General features: G+C 41.2%; 1 protein-coding gene across 3 annotated transcripts in view; it reads left to right on the plus strand.

The window, feature by feature from the left end:
- Positions 1-4,513: 4,513 nt before the first annotated feature.
- The window catches only part of CAMSAP1 (calmodulin regulated spectrin associated protein 1), a 28,544-nt gene continuing 8,825 nt past the window's right edge, over positions 4,514-24,232 (plus strand). Inside the window, exons 1-11 of one of the 3 annotated variants that reach the window (XM_074891105.1) lie at positions 4,514-4,671; positions 5,505-5,667; positions 15,348-15,610; positions 15,799-15,960; positions 16,711-16,791; positions 17,780-17,812; positions 21,256-21,397; positions 22,308-22,447; positions 22,546-22,642; positions 23,057-23,234; positions 23,945-24,039. In XM_074891105.1, coding sequence (XP_074747206.1) covers positions 5,505-5,667; positions 15,348-15,610; positions 15,799-15,960; positions 16,711-16,791; positions 17,780-17,812; positions 21,256-21,397; positions 22,308-22,447; positions 22,546-22,642; positions 23,057-23,234; positions 23,945-24,039 — 1,354 coding nt within the window. In that variant the 5' untranslated portion in view covers positions 4,514-4,671. Of the gene's footprint in view, positions 4,672-5,504; positions 5,668-15,347; positions 15,611-15,798; positions 15,961-16,710; positions 16,792-17,779; positions 17,813-19,827; positions 19,888-21,255; positions 21,398-22,307; positions 22,448-22,545; positions 22,643-23,056; positions 23,235-23,944; positions 24,040-24,232 lie in introns of all 3 variants that reach the window. The other 2 variants (XM_074891107.1, XM_074891106.1) reach the window with 2 other exon arrangements.

Here is a 24,232-nt window from a genome sequence, read left to right on the forward strand (position 1 = left end):
AAAATAGAGCCATAAGGAGAGGGCTGCAGGCAGCCTGGGCTGCGAGTGCGCACAAGCTGCTCCTCGCCGCTCTGCCGGGGCCGTCCTCAGCACTTTTGACCATCACAGAAATTTTGCAAGGATAAGAGGAAAAAATTCCTGTTGATTCATTTGACTGTCATCTCCTGCTGCTCCCGCAAGCACAGGCAGGAGCTGTTGAGCAAGACTGAAGGCAAAGAGCCTTTTCTCAGGTAGAGCCACCCACCTTCATATGCTGCTGAAGAGGAGGGGTGGATCAGCAAGCTCTCCCCCAGAAATGCTAATGAGGGGCAGCTCAGCCCCGACCCATTTTAGACTGGCTCTTAGGAAGTATTTCTTTGCAGAAGGGGTTGTTGGGCGTTGGAATGGGCTGCCCAGGGCAGGGGGGGAGTCCCCATCCCTGGAGGGGTTGAAGAGTCGGGTTGACCCAGCGCTGAGGGATCTGGTGGAGTTGAGAACGGTCAGTGTGAGGTTCATGGTTGGACTGGAGGATCTTCAAGGGCTTTTCCAACTGAGCGGATTCTGTGATTTGGGTTAGAAACCAGCCAAAGGGAAGAGGAAGGCTGTATGCACCGGACCAGAGTGGTTTCTTCTTGTTTGCTCCGTGGTGGTGCCACCTGGCGCAACCCCACCGTCACAGTGTTTATGCTGCGGGACCGGGGTACGGTCACACGTGCCTGATCGTGGGCAGTGGTTGAGGAGCTGGTGGAGGGAAAGGCTCGCTCTCCTGCTAATAGCTGTTCTTTTCCTGGGGAGAGGAAGAAAGGAGGTGAAAGACGGGAAATCACCACTCTGGAAAGTGTGGTGAGTCCTAATGGAGCGAAGTAAATGAAGCAGAAATCAGGCTGCCCAGCGCGCCAAAATTCCCAAGTCGGAGGACCCTCGCCCTGCTTTTTTTTGCTGATTTTCACACTAAGAGCATTATGTGATGGGTAGAGACATCGCACGGAGTCCTCCGTCTCCATGAACTGCTGCAGGGAGACAGTGAAGCATGGGCTTTCTTTGGCAGAGGCATGTTTTCCTTCATCTAACAGTGCTTTTTGTAACGCTGAGGGAGAATCCCGACTCCCTGCTGGCCTTTCCAGCTGGAAGGTGCCACCGACAGGTCAGCTCTCACTTTCTCTGCATATCCAGGAGGTATCTCCACCCCATACGATCCCAGTGCACAGCATGTTTATATTTCTACAGGCTATATATTTTCTTACAATATAAAATTAGATCTGATGTCCTTGGAATGACAAGGGACTGATACTCTTATTCTACGTGAAGTCTCCCATATTGATCAACGAAACATGGTGGGAAAAAACAAAATCCCAGGCATTCTTCCAGTGCGGCAGAAAACAAGCACGTGGGTTTAGCTCTGTTATATGTAACAGGTGTCGTGTTTGAATATGGTAATTTCTCAAAGGTATTGCCTCCTAGTAATTAATCTCAGAGTTCTGCTGGAAGACAAGTTGCGCAGTGTTTGTCAGTTCACATGTACACCCACTCGGAATGGTTAAGGAATCCAGGAGACTAATAGGAAAATTATTTCACATATGAAAAGCAATGTATTAACATTTTCCAGAAGAAAAGCCTTGAAGCTTGTTTAGCAGTGGAGTACAGGAAAGAAACAAGTGGTATGCAAATTAAAGATGAATTTGCTGCTACTGGATATGGGAGAGTCATTTGCTTCCTCATGGAAAAAGCAAACATGTTTAGCAATCCACTGATGACCCTCCCATTTTAAATGCAAGCTTTTTATCTCCAGGACAATTTTGAGGACGCTGCTGTGGGATGGTGCTGAGTTCTTGACAAACCACTTCATCATCCTCTACAAAGTTTCCCCAAACATCCATTTCAGCTTCCACTTAAGGACACGCAAATGCCCTAGGTAGCAGAGTTTCAGGGAAGAAGTTCACATCAGACTGGGTGTGATGCATAAACGCAGCTCTGGAGGACAGCGCTGTGTGAGGGAAAGGGGTAGAACACGAGGTAATTCTAAGGCTGGGATCCTATGTGCGGCAGAAGCCTGTAAAAAGAGAACAGTCTCCTGACCACGAGACTTCCCCTTATGCTTTTTCTCCACAATGCTCATTTTTGTGAGCCAAACTTTTCCACTTTTTTAGTCTGAGAGTTTCAGGGGTCCAGGTAATACTGGCTTGGGTTTGCAAGAGTAGTCTGCCACTCTCTTAAAACATATTTTATTCCTAAATGATTCTGATAAGTTTAACAACTGCATCGATTCTTTACCTCTAGCAAAAATGTGTCAGAGGAAGAAGTAGGTCAGTTTTCTCCCGGTTGCACCTTCATCCTCGTATACAGGTCACCTGCTCTAGGAGTCAAAGGGCCATTCTGTTTCTGCAGTCCATTTAATGCCTGATCTGCCACATAAATTAAAACATTCTTCTTGAATTTAAAGGGATTTGGATTGGGCCTTAATGTTTAATCTAAAAACAAGAGCAGCTTGTTATAATGATAACGTCACAAAACGACAGCCTGGCAAAACTGTATTGAAAGCCAAACTCTTCCAACAGAGATTATAAAACAATTAGCAAGTTGTTTGCAAAGGACATCTACTTTAATTGCCTACAAGCTTGCGATATGGAAGAAGGATAGAGGCTGGAATAACCTTTGAACGCCAGATCGTATTTCCTGATGACATGAAGCAGAATGCCCTCCGCTTGCACTTTGAAAAGATATAGGGAAATAAATGTTGAATCTTAAGATAGACCCAAATTAATCTTTAATGATTTTGAAACATTTATGTAATCTACCAGTTACATGCAGCAAAAGATAATTTATGAGAATCATAACAAAGAAAATTAGGTAGAATAAGGTCAGTCTGCTATCACTGTTGCGCAGCTAAACTTATCATCACGTTTTCAGTAGCTGGATATTAAGATAATTCATCTATCCAGCACAGGCATTAAAGGCTCGAAGCTCCCTTCACTTAATCATGTAGCTTCACTTTTCAGATGAGCCCCAAAACTCACTTGTCAAGCGAGTGAATCTGCAGGATGTGGTTCTGGTCACAAAGGCAGTGCAGCACGGGGCGGGATGAGCCCGAGAGGCTCTCTGGGAGGGCAGCAGAACACTGGCCTCTGGCCAACGGCTGGTGGACAACAGTGTCTGACTGCAGCCAGCACAACGGCCTTGGGGTGATTGTGACAGTCCAGCTGCACCCAGCAAAGAACAGTCAACACGTGATACCCGTCAGACATTCTTGCTGTTACCTATGGGTCGTGACAAAAACCGGGTGAAGTTGTTCTCTATTTGCTAAGAAACACCCAAGATGCATAAACCAGGCTTCTGCGTGAAAACTGACATCCTTTGATTGTGAGAAGATATTAACACATCGAGTCTTGGGGGAAATCACTTCTAAAAACCTCAAGAAAAGTATCGCTGATTATCAACCAATGTTTTGTCAAGTGTGGCTGGCAGCAGAGATCTCAACCCTTCATGTGATTAAGCAAACATCTGGTTTTACTACAGTGGACTTTATTGTACCTGAAGTTTTCCACAGCTAGTGATTTACAATCAAGAGACAAAGATTTTTTGGCACTTCTGTGCTTCCCTGCGTTAGAGCGGAAGCCCCAGTGAAGATGACATCGGGTGGTGACGGTGTGAAGAGGCACACCAGGCTGCCAGCACCAGGACTACGGGCTGGCGGTGGCGTTGCTCAGCTGCCACCAGTCCCTGCAACCCCCCATCCCGCCGTTCTACCTGCGAGCGGGTTCCGACCCGCGCAAACCCCGCATGTCGCCGGACTGCGGGTTACGAGGCCCAGGACGCGCCTCACAGATCCGCAACACGGGTGGGGGAAGCGGCTCAAGCCACTCTCGTTGTTCACCCCAATTTTAACCAGAAAGGCTCCTTCTCCATCACAATTCCCTCATGGCTGACCCCGGTGCTTGGAAACCGTAGCCAGGGCCAGGAAAGCCGCAGCACGGGGTCACCACGCGGGGAGGGGGCTGGACTCCCTCCCTCGCAAGGGGGAAGCCCCCGCGGCCTGAGCAGGCCTGAGGCCTCTGTGCCTCCCGCGAGGCGCTGAGGGCTCACCCGGCCCCCCCGGGGACCTCCGCGCAACGGGACCCGCCGCACGGGCCGGGCCGGGGCTCCCACAGCTGCGGGGCTCCCACAGCCGCGCGGTTCCGCGCTGCCCGGCGGGGCCGTGAGGGAGGAGAAGGGCTCCCCGCGCCGCGCGGGCCGGTCCCCGTCCCCCTGGCAACGGTTGCCTAGCGAGGGCCGCAGGCGGCCGAGTCCCGCGCCTGCGCACTGCAGCACCTCACCCCCACCCCCCCCACCCCGGCCGGCGCGCCGGCTCCGGGCCTGGCGGCGCGCGCGGGCGCGGGCCCCGCCCCTTTTCCCGCCGAGCGCGCGCGCCCCGGCCGGCCGGGAGAGGAGGAGGAGGAGAGAGGGGCAGAGGGAGAGAGGGCGCGCGCGCGCGCGAGGCGGGCGCATGCGCGCGCGCGCGGTCCCGAGCGTTGGCAGCCCCGGCCCGACGGCGGCGGCGGCAGCGGCGGCGGCTCCTTCCCGCCCCGGCCGCCCTCCTGCACCGGCCCCGGCCCGCCGAGCCTCCCCCCGCCTCTCGGCGCGCTCGCCGGGGGGGCCCCGGGCGGTGCCTTCCCCCGCCCGCCAGCCCCGGGGATGAGGCAGCGGTAGCGCGGAAAGGTGAGGCGGCGGGGCCTGTAGGCCGCGGCGGGCGGGCGTGAGGCGGGGGGAGGCAGCGGCGGGGGCTCGGCCGTTCCCGTGTGCGGAGCAGCCTCCCGGCGCCGGGTGGGCTGCGCCCCTCTCCCTCCTCCTCCTCCTCCTCCCTCTCCTCCTCCTCCTCCTCCTCCTCCCGGGTGGGGGCGGGGATGCGGGCTGGGCCGCGGCGGGGAGGGGGAGCCGCCGTCCCCCCTGCCCTCCTCCGGCGGGGCGAGCGGTGCGGGGCGGCGCGGGGATGGGGGTGCGGGCGAGAAACCTCTGCTGCTTCTCCCGGCCGAGGCGAGGGAAGGAGCCCCAGGTGCTGCCCCGGGCCTGCCCCTGCCCCCGGCGCGGCCCCGCGGGGCGGGGGCGGTGCGGGCGGGGGCCGCGGTACCTGCCCGCATTGTTCGGCTGCCAGACGGGGGGGGGATGGCGGTGTCGGGGGGGGTGCGCTGGGAGGGAGCGCCCCAGCCTTCCTTTATTGCCGCGGTCGGGCAGGTGATGGGGCTGCGCCTTTCTTCTCTGGCGAACGGCAGCTTGGAGCCTCGGCGAAGGGTTTTCTGTGAGCAGATCCGTGGCTTTCACAAAAAGGGATGCTCGCTCTGCGCTCGGATGTCTTTTGATTTCCGAGTGGATTTTGAATTGCTAAAGAAGCCCTGCCGATGAAAACCCTGAAGGATGCCGGGCCTGTGGTGTGCAGCCCACCGTATTGTGCCCGGTAGAATGCGCGCTGGCCAACTCCTCTTCTGGGCGGTTTTCAAATTGCCGTGGGAGCCATGGCTTGTGTAAAAGTCCGCTGTCTTTTGTTTTTGTTTCAGATGGTGGATGTTGATGTTTGTGCGAGTGGAGATAGTACCAGAAGAAAAATGGATGCCCTAACAGATAGTGCAGTTGAGATTGTCCCTTTGGAGCTCTATGATTCAGCCAGAGCAAAAATAGCTGCTAATCTACAATGGATCTGTGCTAAAGCCTACGGAATAGGTAAGATCACTCTTTATCAGGAAGTCATTCTTCGTTCTTGCTTTCTCTGTCTCCCTTGCCATTCTAGAAGTAATTAAATTTGGCTTAAATCACGTTTTTAATATCAATAATATGACACTGTTCTCTTGTAATATTATACATCTCGTGGTACCTTCGACAGGAATAATGCAACTATATGAGATGCCCTGAATCAGCAAACCTAATGGTGAATGCTCCCAGATTGTACTTGTGAAGAATGCATACCTCAAAATGTTTAAATCCTCTTTTTAGTTAAGCAGACTTTCTTCCACAGAACTGTATGTCACTGCTTGCAGGCCCCGAATCCCTCCAGACTGGGAAGGCTTAGTCTAGTCTTGGCCAACAGATGCTAGAACCTCTTAAACCTTTAGTATACTCAGTTAGGACTCTCTCTTTTTTTTTTTTTTTCAGATTGTGGGTTTGGTTTCAAAATGAACTAAAAAGCAATCCATTTATGATCAGCACTGTTCTTTTATATAAAAGAAATGGTGAATGAGCAGGTGCAGTTTATCTGCATTCTGTGACATTAAGCATCAAGTTGGAGGTGATAGAGGAGTTCTTCCTTCCCTGATGTTGTCATAAACCTTTCCAGTCAAATATGGAAAAATAAAGATTCTTGGAGTATCACTTGTACAGTATTTTCCTGGCATGTACTGAAATTTGCTTTTTTATTTTGAACTAGATCTACCTGTCTATTCTGAATTACTGTTACTAGATACATCTTGAATTTAAGTAACTTCGTTATGAAGAAGTATGATGGAATGCTTGTGGTTTTGGTTTATCCAGAACAAAACATATAACAAAAACATGTACAGAATCTTGTTTTGGAAAATGAGGTAGCCCTGTTAATCTAAGTCTAATTCGCCGAACTCATAATATGCTTAATGGATTAGCACTAGCTTACTTTGTGACAAGGCTGAAGAAAAGCAGCCCATTCCTGCAGTTAAATATTAATCCTTGTTGGAATATTTTTCTAAATTATTTTTCATTTTCAATATTTCCAGGTCTGTCAGTGTTCTCATCATCTTAATGATTGTGGGGAAAATAGAAAATCATGGGTTTATAATGTTTAATATTAGTGAAGGTATTTCATTGCAAGCAACAAGAAACAAACCCCATTTATCAGATGATGTTTAAAAAATGTGGGAATTTTGGGAGGGTTAGTAAAACATAAGAGCTGAACAGGTATTTCCACATATAAATATTTTTTAGTTGCTGGAATTATTTGTAATGTTTCCTGAAGACTTTTTAGTGATCATAGATAAAATGGATATTCCAGATATGGAGATGCACTATTTATATTATGACTTTGTTTCAAAAGAAAGCTAATCCTAAATTAGAATGGACTGGCATGGATCCTGTGCTGCAGAGAAAGCTTTATGGCCTCGTGTTTCTTGGTAGTGTCTTCTGGGGCTCTGGAGCTCAGGGTTGTGTCTGTCTGCCTTGGACCAGTTAACTGGTTAACAGCAAGTCTGTTTATGCACTTGACAACGACTCGGACTTATATTGAAAAAGTATTTGGCTTTCCTTTTGACTAAAAGCTAAAAGGAAACCCACCTTTCATAATGACAATGATGTGATGCACAGTGTTTGCCAGTTCTTCTGCCAGCATGTAGGCTTGTTCAGATTACATTTTAATAGAAGTTAAATGCCATGAACAGTAGGAAAAAATGTTTTTACTGGGGCTTTTGATGGTGTGTTGTTGGTTATTTCCAGTGAGGTTTTGTGTGTGTGTGTCTTTGCAGGACCATGGTCCGTGGAAACTTAGTTTGATTTTTGAAATGGCTCCTACAAGGCGTTGTCACGTGCTGACCATTACTTCTGGAACAGCATTGCAAAATATTTAGAAATGTATAAGCCTCTTTAATTCATAGAGAGATGGCTTTAAAAAGGTTTCCTCTGTGATTATTGTTTTGAATAATATTTGAACTTAATACATTACTTGTCATTTCTCAGGGTTTTCTTTTTGTGTTAAGGTATTGGGTGTTATGCAATGGGTCTTGGGCAGCTACCAAGCAATTGTGATTTGTTATATAAAATGTCACTAGGTGGATGAAAGTTGGGGGGGGCTTTTTTGTTATTTTGGACTTAGTTCTGGTTAATTTGGTGGAAAAATGCTTCTCTGTTTATAATATTAACACACTGTCTTTTGTTCTGAAGTAATTTTTATCTGATATGGTTTCTGTAATTGCCTTCGAGTGGCTAAGGTAGAGAGTGTTTTTCTGAAATGTTAGATTTGGAATTGGCACTTATGAATTGACATAATTTTGTGCCTTAGTCTTTCAAATGCCGGTGCATATCCTGAATTTCATTTTCATCTGAGTAAGGCTAAGCTCATGCTGAAGTGTGGGAATAGTCAAGAACAGGAATTTGATTCTCGTGGAGACTGTTACTAAAAGTCATTCATCACTGCAGGTTTTACCTGAAACTGTTTTCTATTTACTGTTAAAGGATATTTGAATTCTCCACATCTAAGCTGGCATCTAAGTAGGAAAAGTCTTCATCCTTTCTTTTTTTTCTCAAGGACAAATTACTGAGAGCATGCATGACACATAATTTGGAGTTGAAGTCTAGTTTGGGCTTTGTTTCATTTGATGATGCATTCCTCCTTTTTTTCCCTTCTGGCAACGAAAAGAATTTTGGTAGCCAAACAACTGAGCGCAGCTACCTGTCTCTTCACACAAATACTGCTAGTGAGACAGCCCCTCTTCTTGCGTAGGAATTGGGCTGAAGGATTTGTTTCTGGAAGCCCGCAGCTCCTCCTCGCTGCCTGCGGTGGCTGCTTGCTTGGCACAGATGGACTCCAGAGAGGTCGTACAACCGTTTGTCCGAATTCCAGAAGACAGAGGGGAAAGATGTTGTGAAGGAAAGTGTTTCACCATTCAGTGTCATCTGTCCCCTCAAATACATCTGAGAGTACTCACATAGGTCGCTCCAAAAGCCTGTGCACAAACATCTGGAAACATTTACACTTGAAAGATTATAAAGTCCATTTAGCTGAGACAGTAGTTTGAGGGAATGGAATTTGATTAGGAGAGAATTATCTTCTTCATCAGCAAAGTTTGATGAGAACTAAATGTGCACTTTAAGGAATTCTACTAGCAGTGTGAAAATATAATTCATAATGTTTAAGTGGCTGAGGAGCAAGGGTGCCACTGAGTTTGTGTAACTGTAGTTCACAGGAGGTGAGCGTGGGAGGTTTAGGGAGGCTTGGCAAGCTGTCCGGGGGAGAGATCGCTTTTTCACAGTCGATGGAATGAACCAGATTGCCAGGCAGCGGCAGGGCCACGCGCGGCACAAAGCCGAGCAGAGGGACGTGGACCTGGTCCTTCAGCACCGCTGTCCCCTCGGGCTGTGAGCAGCAGCAGTCAGAATGAAACACTGGTACAACCTGGGAAAATGCACAATGGCAGTGAAAAGTTTTGATTTCTCAGCAGATGTAGTTAGCGTAGAAATGACGTTTTCCATCATCACCGTTATAATGTCAAAATTTAGATATGGAAGGAGTACGTGGAAGTTTCTCAGCGTTGCAGCTTGCAAGTGGGTTGTTTGCAACCCTTTCCATAAAAAATGTCATTGCTTCTTTAAAACAGTTTGTAAAATGCGTATTTTTCAAAATGGACTTGGTGGGCTTTACTCATTTATTAGGGCTGGGAGCTTTACATAGTTTCCAGACTTAATGCTAACATCAGCCTGAGACCTTTGGCAAGATACAGGCAGGAAAGCCAAGGACTAATGTAATGCGTTGTAGGGGAAATGCAAGTTATGGCTTTTTTAGGTCTCTGAAGTACTTAATGCTTACCTGTCAAATAGGGTTTTCCAGTACTGTAATAGCTACCCACAGTCACCCGTTGGTAGTGGCAGTGTGAGCATATTTCCTGGCCTAAATCCCTGGGTTCTCTGCTTCTGTTTGTCAGCTTTCTTCTCAGGTCCATAGCAAAAATGTTTTTAAGCAAGCTGTTGTGTTTTGCAAATATTCAATAGTTAAACATTTATTTCTTTAATAACGCCCGTTTCATAAACACTGAATGTTACTTGTGTGAAGTTTACACGGGTGAAGAATTCGATAATTATTATTTTGTCTCTTCTGCCTCATCCAGGTTTGTGGCTTTATGCTTGATCAAAAGATATGATAATGAGTGCAGTCGCTCTCACTAGCAGTATAAGAGGTCTTTAGCTTGGTTTTTTTTTTTTCCTGCCTGTTGTATGTAAATTTTCATATGTAATATTATAGAGCACTTACGGAGTTTATAATACAGTTGCCTAATGAGAGCCAACAATGAATGTTTTTATTATAATGCAGGTGGTCTTAGCTGCTGAGAACATGTAGCTTCTGCTCATGATCTGCAGCGTAGAGGACATCCATCCGGTACTAAATAATTCTGTGAACAGATACTGATACTAATGAAATCCTGCTCAGAATGTGAATAAGCTTCATTCTGTTTACCATGATGCTTTGGCTCTCTTTCCATGTGAAACCAGTTCTTCATGCTTCTGGAGGTAAAATAAGATGTGGGGTGTATCCACTTCTCCAGTTCAAGGGATAAGTAAATTTGCTCAGGTTGCTGTATTTTTCTTTACCAAATTGTAATCAGGTAGTCATCTCTGAACAGGTTTTTGTAAGTGAAATGATAAAGAAATGGTCCCTATCCTAAAGTGAGGAGAGTCTGGAAATAATTGTCTCTCTGATGGTTGTTACAAGTGAAGTTGTTTTTGTAATCTGCTAAACTATGTTGTACACAATGATTTATACTTACAACTGACTGGTTTTTGAGAGATTAGAACTCATTGATATGATGGAACAGACCAAAAGGATTGCTTCATGAGAAACTATGATGGTTTATTTTTGAGTCCTTCATCTCTTTTATGAAAGTAGCTGGTAGAGGTATCTCTGCAGTAGGCTCAGTGGGGCAAGAACACTTAAGAGTTTATGCGCTTGAAACTTTGAAAAAATGTGTTATTACTTTGATTTTGTAAGAGTAGGAAATAGCAAAAAAGAGCATTTTTGTTCTATAATAAGCTGACCACAGGCAACTAAGTAACATGGTATAAAATTCACATAAAATCCATGTGTAAAAGAGGTCCAGTCAACTCTGATAGTGTAGTGGGGTAAACTCTTCAACAATTCTTGATAGAAAACTTAGGACAAAGTGAACTAATGATGTGTGCCTTCACAGATCTGATTATCAGGTTACATGTCATTGGTATTAAGTTACTATAAAAACACTGGTAGTTTTTAAGCTTTATGTCTTTTGAACGCCTCAGTTTATTTAAAACTGGCAACTGTGAAGCTTATGTTGAAGTGGATGCTAACATTTTCCTTGGGTAACAACTCAGAACATACATTAGAAAAAACAAGGTGTTTGCAAGCTTTTCAATAACATGTAATAGTAACATTAAAGTGACTTCTTTTTGGAATTAACATGGTATTGGAGACTTTTTTATAAGCAAAAAAAAAAGGACATGGTTTAATTGGTTTTTGGTTTGCTTTGGTATGATTTGTTAAACTGCTCGAGCAGAAAGTTTTGTAGCTATAGCTTAGAAGTTAATTGCTCAGAAGTTAATTTTTCATGTTGATTTTTCTGAACTCCAAAGCATAAATGTGTAAAAATACACGTTTTAATGAACAGAATTTTTCTAAAATCTAAGTTCTGTTATAGGTCATGAAAGTAAGGTGTTGGAAAAGATGCTTATAGAAACTGGGACTTGGAAAGACTGGGACATTTTCTTCAAAAAGAGCATTGACACATTCTGCAGTGAGGCAAGCAAAAAGCATATGACATGTTTGGAGTTCGCCCGATCCATAAAAACTGAGGAGAAGAGCCATCCATGATACTGGTGGCTACTTGTGTATCCATAGTGTGTTATTGAAATCAGCATTAGGTTAACTCTGGTGTATAATTGTTCTCAATCTGACAACATAGTTCTGAGATTTTTGGCTGCGTGGTAAGTTTGACATATTTAAGGGGGGTTTGGAGAATGAGCAGACCTGGGTACTGTGTTTTCTGTGGCGTTATACTACGGATAAGAATAATTAGCAGAGATGTGCAAGACAGGATGGGGCTCTTACGTGGTATCTCACAAATAGAGCACTTTTTTTGTCTGTGGCTGTCTAGGAAGGCTGTGTTACTCTGAGATAATTGCATTGTGTACAGGACATCTACAACTATGGTATTTGGGAGTTTCTCAACTCAGAGTTACATACTTACAAAGCATCCTTTTTGCGTTACAGTTTTTCTGCCATTTATTTCTCATTTATTGGTGCCTGCCATGTGGATAGTACGATTATGTCTGGTATGAAGTAAATTTGAATTAAATAATAAAGTTAATATTATACCTCTTGAGCTTTGATGTGGTTTTTATATCTTAAAATTTCTGTGGGCCTTTAGTCGGGACATCAAATTAGTTACAAAACTGTACCTTTCTGTCACAGATAGGCGAGTTTAGCTGGCAAAAGTGTTACATACACAAATGTAGAAAATAAAATTGGGCAAGTGTTTGCAGTGAAATAAATTGCAGTTATGGGAGGATTAATGTTTATGAATAACTTCTTATGATAGTATGCAAATTATTAATCCTGGTACTAGAAGTTATTCCCCCCGCCCCAGTATCTTTAATCCTGGTCAATTCAAGTCCATTCAGTCCTTAAGCAATTATGTGGAGATCAGAAGCATGAAGTTAGAGGGTTCCTCAATATAGAAGAGAAATATTTCGGATCTTCTGACTGGATGTTCAGACTAAAGAACGGTAGCCAAGGTACAAGGTGTATTTGGGTTTTTTTTAAATATATTGATTTCTGTGACATGGAATCTCATCACTAAGAACTAGATCCATTTATTGCTAGAAAAGGCTTTTAAAAATCATTAAAATGTTGCTAGTTTAAACAAAAATAAATGTTGGGAGGTCTTACTGTCCCTGTCACAGGAAGCTGAGCATCATGTTCCAATAGGCTCTTCTGTGTTAATAATTGGTGTAAAGACCCCGACGCAATAGATTGTATCCCTTGTGGGTATGTTAGTGTTGAAGCTTTTTGCTTTCTGTAGTTACAGTCTGTAAAATAGTCACGGCCTGCCTTGTGGAAAAGGGACCTGCAGGAGCTGGGGAGCGAGCTGTGGGCTGCCGGCGTGGCTGGGCAGCTCCTGTGCTGGAGAAGTTCCGGGTTCTTTGTCCAGTCGTTACTCACAGCGCAGTTTCAGACAGTCCCCTCGGTTACCCTGCGGGGGTCTGGAGCTGGTGGAGGGCAGATGTTTGTACTAAGCCCCTCAGCTAAGTACTTCAGATCTCAGACATTTTGAATCTGCTTTTTTTTTTTGTTGTTCTTGGTTTAAAAGAGTCTTTAAAACTTGGAGGGGTGCTAATGCTCTTGCTAGAAATGTGCTACTTCATGGATATTTTATGAGCTAGTATTCTATTATTTCCTTTCACAAATAATTTTAGTCAAAAGCAATGTATCTGATTGTTAAAGGTGCAGCTGCTTGTAATGAAGCTAAAATGTTGAATTATATGAGCTGCTTTACATTTTGATTTTTTGGATCTTTCCTCAGTCTTCAGAAATGGAAGCTCTTGTTCTCTTTCTAGAAGTGGCAATAACCATTAAATGGAATTAGCTTTCAACAGCCTTTGGTTTTAGGTCAGGTTGACTAATGTTAAGAAGATTAAAAATATTTGAATTTATTATCTATTTCACAAAAAATGGACACCCTCGTTAACAAACGCTACTCACGTAGTGCCAGTGGGGTTTTGTTGTGTCTCTTCCAACCATCCTCAGTATACAGTCTGTATATGACAGCATTCAATGTCACATAAAGGAAAAACAGTGATCTTAATTTTTAAAAAAAACTTCAAAAGGCTTTCCATTTTGGAAAATAGGCGTGGTACTGTATGACTGACTGAGTAGCTGTTAGAGCTGTTACGGCAACACTGCTTTACTATATATTTTTATTTGAGATGTACTTCTGGCTCATGTAATTGATAACATTCTGTCTCAGTTTCTCTTCTTTATGAGCATTAAGTGCTCTGCAGTATACGAATACCGTGCAGCTTATTTTGCAGTTCAAAGATATGCTATGGGTAGGAGTTATTTTGAATGGGGAAATTTAATTGTTCTGGAAATGAGCTGAATGAAAAGTAAATATGCTGCCAAATTAATAATTCTTTTAACTGTGGATGTACACATTTAAAATGAAGTGTCGAAGTGACTTTGGGGGAAGATCTCCAGAGTGACTGGATAGCATAAGATAGAATTTTATATTTGAAAACTGTGAAATGTCGTGCTTCTATTGAGACAACGCACTTGAGGCTAGAAAGTGTTTTTCCTGGAGTTGAAGACTCTCGTTATTACTCCTGGGCTATTATAAAGATCAATAGCTCCCAGTCTGATTACTGAATACGAGTGCAAGTATTTATTTTGGGCTATATCTATTTTCATCTTGTTTTCTGTCTTTTCAATAATATCAAGAAACTATTGCTTACAACAGCATTTCCTTCCACTTTCAACTGTTGTAATGGGTTGACGTTTGCCTCCTGTTGTAGCCTTACAGCCTTTAACGCTGGCAGTACTTCAGCGAGCAACGTATGGATTGAAACGTCTTGGACGTGTTTAGAGTCATCAGAATATTATTTGTTGTTAGTGCCCTTCTTTCCTGCCAGCTATGAAGCTGTGCTGATTAGTAGCAAAAGTGGAAGTCTTTATGAGGGTTGGAAACTGGTGGAGAAGTGGTGTGCGAGGATGAAGCCTTCCGTGTTGTTAATTTTAACTTGCATGTAAATTACTACACTCAGGATCTGTGTTCAGCTTGATAAAATTAAGACAACTTGTGGAAATTGTGCCATTCCAAAAGAAGTTAATTTTAGGCTTGGTTTAAAATTCAAGTTGAATCCAAATCCAAGTGGAGTGGTTTTGCTTCATAGGCTTTAATTTTTATTTAAAGGCTGAAAAGCTGCAGTAGTTTGCCTCAACGCTCATGGCGTCAAACAAATAGACAATCAGCTCTCTGGAGGCTCAGTTGTTTTGCAAACCATTTGTAAAATGCTCAAGGTATTAGTTGGATATTTTGGTCTTTCTATGAACTTTGGCAGTTGAGACCCAAGAAATAGGTAGCTTAGTTTTCTTTTTCAGATTAGGAATGTTTGGCCGGCCCCTCTTAGTGACTGAGCACTGCAGTTGTTTAGTTGCTGTGCACAGATGTTTTGGGATATTGCTTGGAGCATTTTAGCCTGTGATCTCGGTAAATGAGTTATAATTCCAAATAAAATAAAAATACTAATAATATGCACTAATCAGTAGAGGTGATAGTGTATCATTCTGATTAAGCTGGGTCTTACTCGAGGAAAGAGCTGGACACGCGTAGAGGACAGCGGCACTTTTGTCCACACTGAAGTGCTTTCTTGAAAGGGACTCTAGTGTCTTGGGAAGGCTAACGGGTAATGTGTAGGATTTTTACTGAAGTATGTATGTGGTGGGAGCCAATTATATACGCTTTAATTAAAATGTAAGCACAAAGACCTATTGAAAACCATTTGCGATATGAAACTTAATTACATTCTGTACCTTTTGTGCTTGACTTTCTGTTCTTTCATGTGCTGTCTTTGAATGAAAGTAAAAATGTTTACTTTTGTTTCTAACTGATGCCACTTGTTGAAACTTTTCTTCGTTGTTTCAGATAACGTCCCAGAGGAGCTGAAGGACCCATTTTACATAGATCAGTATGAGCAAGAACATATTAAACCACCCGTCATCAAGCTGCTGCTGTCCAGCGAGCTGTACTGCCGCGTCTGTAGCCTCATTCTGAAGGGGGATCAGGTGGCTGCTCTGCAGGGACACCAGTCAGTGATCCAGGCTCTGTCTCGAAAAGGGATTTACGTCATGGAGAGTGATGATACACCTGTGTCTGAATCTGATCTGGGCTGTGCACCAATCAAAATGGTTAGCTTAATTAAATCCACCTAATGATCTTTTTATTTAACACTATTTAAAATAGTTAATGGAACAAATAGCTCTTAATTTCTAGGTCACTAACCTCAGGAATTTTTCATTTTAAATACAGTTAGAATATATAATTTTTTTTCCTTAAAGGATTTTATTTTTCCATACCCATTGTTTTCTTCTTTTAGAGTTCTCATATGGCAATGATTGATGCTCTTATGATGGCCTACACTGTAGAAATGATCAGCATTGAGAAGGTGGTCGCTAGTGTCAAGCGTTTCTCTACATTCAGTGCCTCGAAAGAACTGCCCTATGATTTAGAGGATGCAATGGTTTTCTGGATTAACAAGGTAGAATTTACTTTGAGAAAAGTGTGTCTGTTTCCTGTTGTCACTTTTCAGATTTTGAAAAGGTTCTGATCTTTCTTACCTGTGCATTTCTATCATCTTTTCCAATGCAGATGAAGAGAACTACTTTAATTACTGTGGTGTTACTTGTTACCTTAAGTCCAATGGTATTTAGGTATAATACCCTCCTAATACAGATTATTATTAATAGTATTTGATTCTCTTATTACTGCCACATATTCCAATTTCATCTTCTTGCTTGGCTTCCTATGGTTTCCGTATGCATTGGGAAAGAGAATCAGACTAGCAGGGAAATGCAATTTCTTTTTTTTAAGGATGCTGTAATAAAGCTGGTAAATTTTTCAAGGCAAATTTTAAAATAAAGAAGACCATTAAGAACTAAATTAGGAAAACTGTAGAAATTGGGGGTCTTTTTCAGAGAAGCTGCTATGAGGGATTGTTTTTAGTTTTTTTCTTTAGGTGAAGTGTTGTTTATGTTCAGTAACAGGATAGACTGAATTCTGACTAGCTTGAATACATGTCACAGAAATACTGAAACTTTACAGAGGTTAGAGGTTAGGTTACTGAAACCCTTTCAAGTGACAAGAGTCACATTCCAACATTATTCTATGAACTCTTTATGTTTGTGGAAAGTATTGACCATTAAGTTGAGGGGAGGAAGAAGAAAACTTGACTTGTGGAAACATACATTCAGATGTATTTTAATATCTTTTCTATGCTATGCTCTTATAGGTGAACCTTAAAATGAGAGAGATAACAGAGAAAGAGATTAAATTGAAACAGCAACTAATGGAAAGTCCGGGACACCAAAAGGTAAAACAAATTTGTCTTCAGTTGTGATTTTTTTGTATTGCTGATTAATGGATTTAAATATAAACATCTCAATATTTTCTTTGTTAGAGAAATGTAGGCATCCAGTCCTCAAAACTCTTGAGATTTTGTGCATGCAATTTGTTTTGTGTCTATCAGTGCCCTTCCTTACTTTTTGAGCCCACTGGTATCTTCTGACTTTCTGTTAAGTTTCAGTTGGACTAAAATAGCTTGTTTCAACTTAAAATAACTCATACCAACTTCACATGGGTAAATATGACTCAGCTTTCACAGCACAAAATATATAATATATATTTTGAAAGCTCTTGGGGCATGTTCATTTTGCATGGATTAATTGTCTAATGTATATTCAGTGGCTTATTCAAGTTCTATCTAGTAAGTGTACTCTTGGCATTCAAATGTTATATATGTGTGTTTGTAGTTTTTTCCACCTTTTTCCCTTGAAATTATATCACAATGCATTAACATTGCAAAATATAGTACACTTTCATTACTGGAGAACGTAAAATAGATCTTTCTCAAACATGATGTATATCAGCTGTCTGAGCTCCCAATTTATAGTCTGATGAAGACTTAAGAAAAACTGCTAAATTCCTTATTCAAATTGGCATTCCTATGCAGAGGGGATAAAAGTGTGACATAGAACAAGGCACAGTTGTTTAACTTTCACATTAGTAGCAAAGGGTTTTTATGTGCTTTTTATGTAAAATAATATCCTTCAATGATAAGGGGCTGCAGAGCTATTTAATTAAAAGTTTGATGCATGGTCTGAAGGATCCCTTTACCTATTTGACTCTCTATTGACTTTTGGATCTCATTCTAATATTTTAAAATATAGATTTCTAGGCCACAACCCCTCTAAAATATGAAAGTGTTTATTGCTGAAGTGCATTTAAGTATTGCTGCTTTTAACTTGCATTGCTGATGTTCCTTTCCTATTCCTACGTTCCTTTCCTTGCTTCCTGAGCAGTCTCCTTCCAAATGGTATTGGAAATTAGTACCTGTAAGTGAACTACTTTTACACCAGTTGTCATCCACAAAATCATGGCTTTTTAAACTTCTTCAGAGTGTTTGCTTCCATTACAATGCTTCTTAGGTGGTCTTTGAAAAAAAAAAAAAAACCTGTGTAACCTTTTGGGTCATCAGGCTTAGTTTTCATAACATGATTTTTACATACTGTACAGCATATAGCATAATCACTTCATGGCATTTCAAAATTGTCACCACAGTGCAGGAGCGAGGGGCAAAAAACTAGAAAATTAAAACCAGTTGAAACGGTTGCATTTACTGTTTTTGTTGTAAGTAGGCAATTGATTGCAGCACTAAGGTGATATAAAAGCTGGTCGGTTTAAATGGTTGCCTAATCTTGGGATCCATAGTTAAGATACTCATGTGTTTGCAGTCGCTCATTAAATAATGCTCTTGCACTGCTCTTGCACAGGTTTGTAAATCTGTCAAACCAGAACACCATTATTCATTGAGATGGGGTTAGAAGATTTGACAAACCAGTTTAGACCCGTTATGACAGTTGCTGGAATTGTATGCTAAATTAATGAGACTGAAGCTGGCATAATGGGAGGAAAGAGAGTTTACATATCAGAACAAAATACTTATTTTCTTCCTGGTGAAGTGTGAAAATGGAGTATCAATTCCACTATATATAAAAAAAAAATAAAATTGGACTTTTAGTATACAAGCCTGCTTTCTTTTGGCTGAGTTTCGTGGTTTTATGTCAACTTGCAGAGATTTTTCTTTGTTCCTTTGCTTTCCTTAGCCTTAATACCCTTTCTCCTGCACTTGCTGGATTTGGTGTTTTTCATTTTCTCTCTGGGAAGACGAGAGCTGTTGTTTCAGTTTCAGATTCCAAGAGCAGTGCACTTGGAGAAGGCAGGCAGTCACTTGTCCCCACAATCTCTCTGCCTTCTCACAGAGAGCTCAGTCCCACTCCTCTGCCTCATTTATTTGTTTGAGCCAAATGTATGGACCACAGTAAAAACCTGAAATATCTGAAATAAAGGAAACTGGAGTGGGGACCTGCAGCCTAATAAAATCTGTGACAGAGCCCTGTCTTCCAGCCTCATTTAATGACCACCAGTATGTAGGGAAGTATTGACCTAGTGCTTAACACTTAGTTCTAGTGTGCTTAAAGATCACACCTGTATTTGAGGCACACATTTGATAGCCTTTCGAGGAAGTCGAGTAGGTCTGTGTTTTGTTTAGAGACAACTGAGTGAGGGTAAAAGAAACTACAGGAATGGTGTTGACTTGCAGGATGTTGAGCAAGTTGGCGGTAAAGAAGTAAATAGAGCTTATCTTACTGCTAGTCTAGTACCACTTAGATTATACTGGTTTACTGACAGATTTTGCAGTCTCCATAGTGGTTGTCACACTATGTCATTTCTGTATTTCTTTTTGTGATTTTTTTTTTTTTTTTTAAATATCGTTATCTCTATTTCAGTAGCACCCATTTCTGCGCTTTAATGCGTACAAATGTCATTAATTGTATGCGTGGGGGGAAACAAACCACAAAATTCGGCTTAGAATATAAGAAAGAATTCAGAATTTTTCAGTATAAAAGACTGAATGCTTAAGAGAATAATAGTTGAGCAAAAAACAAGGAATTACATTAAGTCCATAAAAATCCTCCTTGATGATAAATCTGTGGTTTTTCACCAAAGCTAGAATAAACAAGGAATATATTTTGGTTCTCAGTATTGACTGTAGTTGGTTTAAATTCCCTTTAAGCCTATTGGAAAGGAAATGTTTGTATCTGCTTTACATACAGGAGGAATTAAAGTCTAAAAAGGAATTTCTGAAGTTTGTCTTTAATATGCTTACTTTGACTAAGTGGATAAATGATGAACCTTTTAAGCTAACCAGTTCACCTTAGTGTGCATACTTATTTTATCAGACTTAATGACCACATTTCCAGTGCATAATGGACGTTGCTAATGCATTTGATTTGTTTCTTGTTTCAATAATCACCATCGTATATCTCACTATTTCTTTTTGTGTAAGCCTGATCTGATGCATGCCATATCACACTGCATGCTGGAACCAGTGGAATATGCTCGTGTGGTACAGTATGATTCACATTCCATTACATATTTGTGGAGTGCTCCAGGCTGGGGAAAAAAATAATTTGCACCTGGTAAAAGGACAGGAAAAATAACATTAGCATATAGAGATAGCTTTTAGAGTTACTTGCCTTTGCCAGGGAAACTTTAACATAACATGTTTATATAAAATAAATGAATGAAACTGGTTCTTATTGCTCTGATTATAAGGGATCTTTGTTCCTTTGAATGGATTTTTTTTCTCAGCCTGTGCCATCCTAAACTGACACATAGGAGTGAGTGTGTGTGTGTGTGTGTGTGTGTGTAGGGAGCTTTCCCAGGTTGTCTTGGAAAGTGTACGATACCATTGGTAAAATCCAGCTTTCCTCTGATGATTAAATACATTCTCTGCATATCTGCATGTTAGGCCAGCACGTCAGTCAAGATAGTTTGTTAAATGCTAAGTGATATTAATGCACTAAAGTGGAAAAGGAATCTTTTTCCAACACTGAAAGGTATTTCTGCTAGGCTCTGCAGTGTGGTGTTCTTTGGTTTGCCCGATCGCTTTGCTGCTCAAACTTAGGTACAACCTTCTAGTCTAGCTAGCATGGGGATGCTTACTAAATATCCACACCATTTTCTTGCAAAAATTGCAAGAAGCAATGCCAAGATTTATTCTTCAGTTGACTGGCTTTAGCTACTCTTCAGCTCTGCTCCCAGTTACGTGAGGGCTAGAGGGTGGTTTGCAGAAGAGTTTGGTATTGATCTGTAGTGAAATCAAGGAGTTTTGCTGTTGATGTAAAAGGCCTACTTGCTCCTCTGGCTGACCGTTTTTGGAAAAGGCTGTGTTATTTTCTTTTGCATGACATTAGTATTGTGTACTGGCTTGCCAAACATACAATGTTTTGAATTGTTCTGAGAGAACTTTGCTGTCTGTGGACGTGACGGCAAGTCAGTGGATGTAGGTAACGTATGAGAAATCACTAGCGCATCTGAATTGTTTTTTGCTGTGTTTTGTTTTGTTTTTCCCAAGCTTTTAAGTGTTTTCATGTAGTTATCTGTGTCTCTTTCTTTGGATCTGCTGCATTCATGCATCTGTGTGGAAGGACTTTTTGACTTAAATTGCTTGTAATAAGTTAAAATGTGTGAATGAAGCTTGGAATTCAGCAGCACGGATTGCTTCCAGATACGAGGAGAATGATTGGAAGAGAAGCACTATATTCTTCAGAATTGGCTTCCACTGAGAGAAAAGTATAAGCTCGTAAATCGTTTTTGACTTAGAGCAGAATGCGATAAAGGATCCACCGTAAAGAGTTTTCAGTGCTTAACAAAAATTCCTTTTTTTTTTCTTTTTGTTAGCATTATATGAACACTTGTTTTCCTTTGTTAGGTGCGTTACCGAAGAGACCATCTTTCAAGCAGGCAATTACCTTACTTTCCTTTGCTTGAAGATCTGATGAAGGATGGTAGCGATGGTGCTGCTCTTCTAGCTGTGATACACTATTATTGTCCAGAGCAAATGAAACTAGATGGTATGTAATAAAGGTTTCTGGGAAAAAAAAAATAATTTCTTCAATCTTTGAAAGTTGAACTAGAAATACATTATCAAATAAAAATGCAACACATCTAATAGGTATGCACTACAGCAAGTTAAGACTCCAGTCACATATGGAATCTGCATCAGTGTATTTAAAATGTAAATGTAACCTCTCTTTGATTTTGGTTTTTTACTTACTGTATTTAGAAGTCTCTGCTCTGTATATTATGAGCTACAAAATAATCCTTCCTTTTATAGATGTAGATAAGGCTTTCTTTGTTCAAATAACTGAGCTTGGTTTCAATAGACCATAAAAAAGGCATACATGTCTGCTACTGTTGGCTGATAATTCTCATGTTCTTGTCTATGAGTACATAATTTGACATTTTAAAATCTAGATTTTAAAATAATTTCTCCCAGTCTTCAGCTATTGTCATTCTTCAGCATATTGAACAAGATGTTCTCTTTCCCAGAAAATGTTTTTCTTAATAATTCAATGTCCTACGAATCGACATTTTGTATTGGTTTTTAGATTCTCAGACATGTTGTACTTTGCAGAGCTCCTGAATAGTTTCAGAAGGAACCAGCACTGTGATTCCAAGTCCAGTTGTCTGGTTTTGATTGCTTTTGTATTTTGTCATTATGTGTTCTTTGTAGCCTGCTTACCTTTTCTGTCGCTGTGACAGACAGAATCCTATACAGATTCTAAAATGAATGCAAAACTGGTACTGTTTCATCTGTGATTTTCTTCCTTTTCCTATCCCTCTGGTATTTAACAGGTAGAGAAATGTCAAATGATGGTGTGTAAGCAGTCTGTGCAGTTCCTGTGGGTAGTGTTTCTGTTAGTTGTGGATGGGATACATTGGAATAGTGTCGTAGCTTACTCATCTTTTTCACCTTTCTAGATATTTGTTTGAAGGAGGTAACATCAATTGCAGACAGCCTCTATAATATTCAACTTTTGAGAGAATTCTCAAATGAATATCTAAACAAATGCTTTTACCTCACATTGGAGGACATGCTATATGCTCCTTTGGTTTTAAAGGTAAGAAACATCATGAAGGGTATATTTTAAATAAACTGTGGGTAAATCATAAGTGATTTGTTATTGTGAGGCATGTTTTTTCTTTTTTCCTGTTTTAGCCTAATGTCATGGTATTCATAGCGGAACTCTTCTGGTGGTTTGAGAATGTGAAACCGGATTTTGTACAACCAAGAGATATTCAGGAAATAAAAGATGGTAAGTTTTTTAACTCTTGATAAATGTTAGCATGTTATTTAAAATACTTGCATCACAACGAAACTGTTGCACAATGGTGTTTACTTTGGAGTCTTGTTTCTACCCAAACTTTCTGCTTGCTGAGGGTCTTTGAAAGCAGTGAAGATGGAATGAAAGTTAGTCCTCTATTTGAGTTCTAATTTTTTGAATGAGACAGGTAATTTTTTTTCCCTAAAACCAGTAAATCCTTTAACTTTCTTTCCACTAAGGTCACCATAAGATACATATTTTAAATAAAGACTAGTACTTAAGGTTTCATTTTAATGTTGTCATAAAGTTTTCATTCTAATGTACTGCAATCTGAAAACTTCCTGTTCTGTTTTGTTGTTTTAATGGCAAGTATAAGTTGTGTTAATGTTAGAAATATATGCACAGTTAAAACAGTGTTGCAGCAGAAGAGCAGTCGTCCACCTGTTCCTATTTCCAATGCCACTAAGCGAAGTTTCATGGCCAGCCCTGCTAGTACCAGTCCAGCAGACTTGCAGCCCTCAGCTCAGACAGGCCCGGAAGCTTGCAATAGATACTACCTGCACCCTGAGGAGCCTGACTATCTGTAAGTCTCTTTTCATGTTGTTTAGACTAATTTTCAATTTATGCTTCCATTTGGATAACCTAGGAATTCCTGTTCCTAAATGTTCTGATTTTGCTACAAATTGAGTGAATTTGAGTTATGTTGCAGTCAGTCTCTAAAATATTCTCCATTCTCAAGTTCAGAGAAATACTTTGTGCTGTTATGTTTGATCTTTGTTTGGCAAATGCCAATAAGCCCCACCAGGAAGTGTCACCATTGCATTAGAGAAGAAGTTAGTTTAACTTCTATTTTGGAAAAAACGTGAAGCATGAAAACTGTTCAAGTAGCTCATTTTTACTAGCCATGATCTATAAATGGTGATACAAAGACAAACTTATATAGAATCTAATGTACAAGAAGGTTAATGACAAGGTTTTTCAGCTGACCCAAGTTTGATGGCAACCGATAAGTTATTTCAGCCTTCACTTTGTCTCTAATGTACTATTTACATAAGCTACATTTTAAATCTGTATTTAGAAACTTAAACAGTTTGATTTCAGTGGTAGGTTTACTTTTGTATTGTTACACGTGAAAACCTTTCCTTTAGGTAACTTCTTTAAAATTAATGATACATTATTGTGTTTTAAAGAGTATTGGGGGTAGCTATTACCAGTGTAACTTCGCAACTATATAATTTCTCTCATTTTACAAACAAATCCTTGTAGTAATGAATTTCTGCTTTTCTGAATTAGTGGCAAAGGAGGAAGCCCTGCCTTTAGCCCTTCCCACCCACTGCTCCCTCTGAGACAAAAGCAGCAGAAATCTTTACAGGGAGAAGACAGCCCTGGTAAGTCCACCTTGAATTTGCATTTCAACAGGCAACGACTGTCAGTGTCAATACAGTAATGAATAAAAATGTAAGTTCATATATGTGAATGATCTAAAATTGAGTTAAACTGCAGTCACCCAAGTGGCAAACATGTTTAGTTTGAGCAGCTCATCTTTGCGTTAAGTCTTTAAAGATCCTTTAAGAAAGTTAC

The sequence above is a fragment of the Strix uralensis genome, chromosome 21 (genome assembly GCF_047716275.1).
Source record: "Strix uralensis isolate ZFMK-TIS-50842 chromosome 21, bStrUra1, whole genome shotgun sequence".
NCBI lineage: Eukaryota > Metazoa > Chordata > Aves > Strigiformes > Strigidae > Strix > Strix uralensis.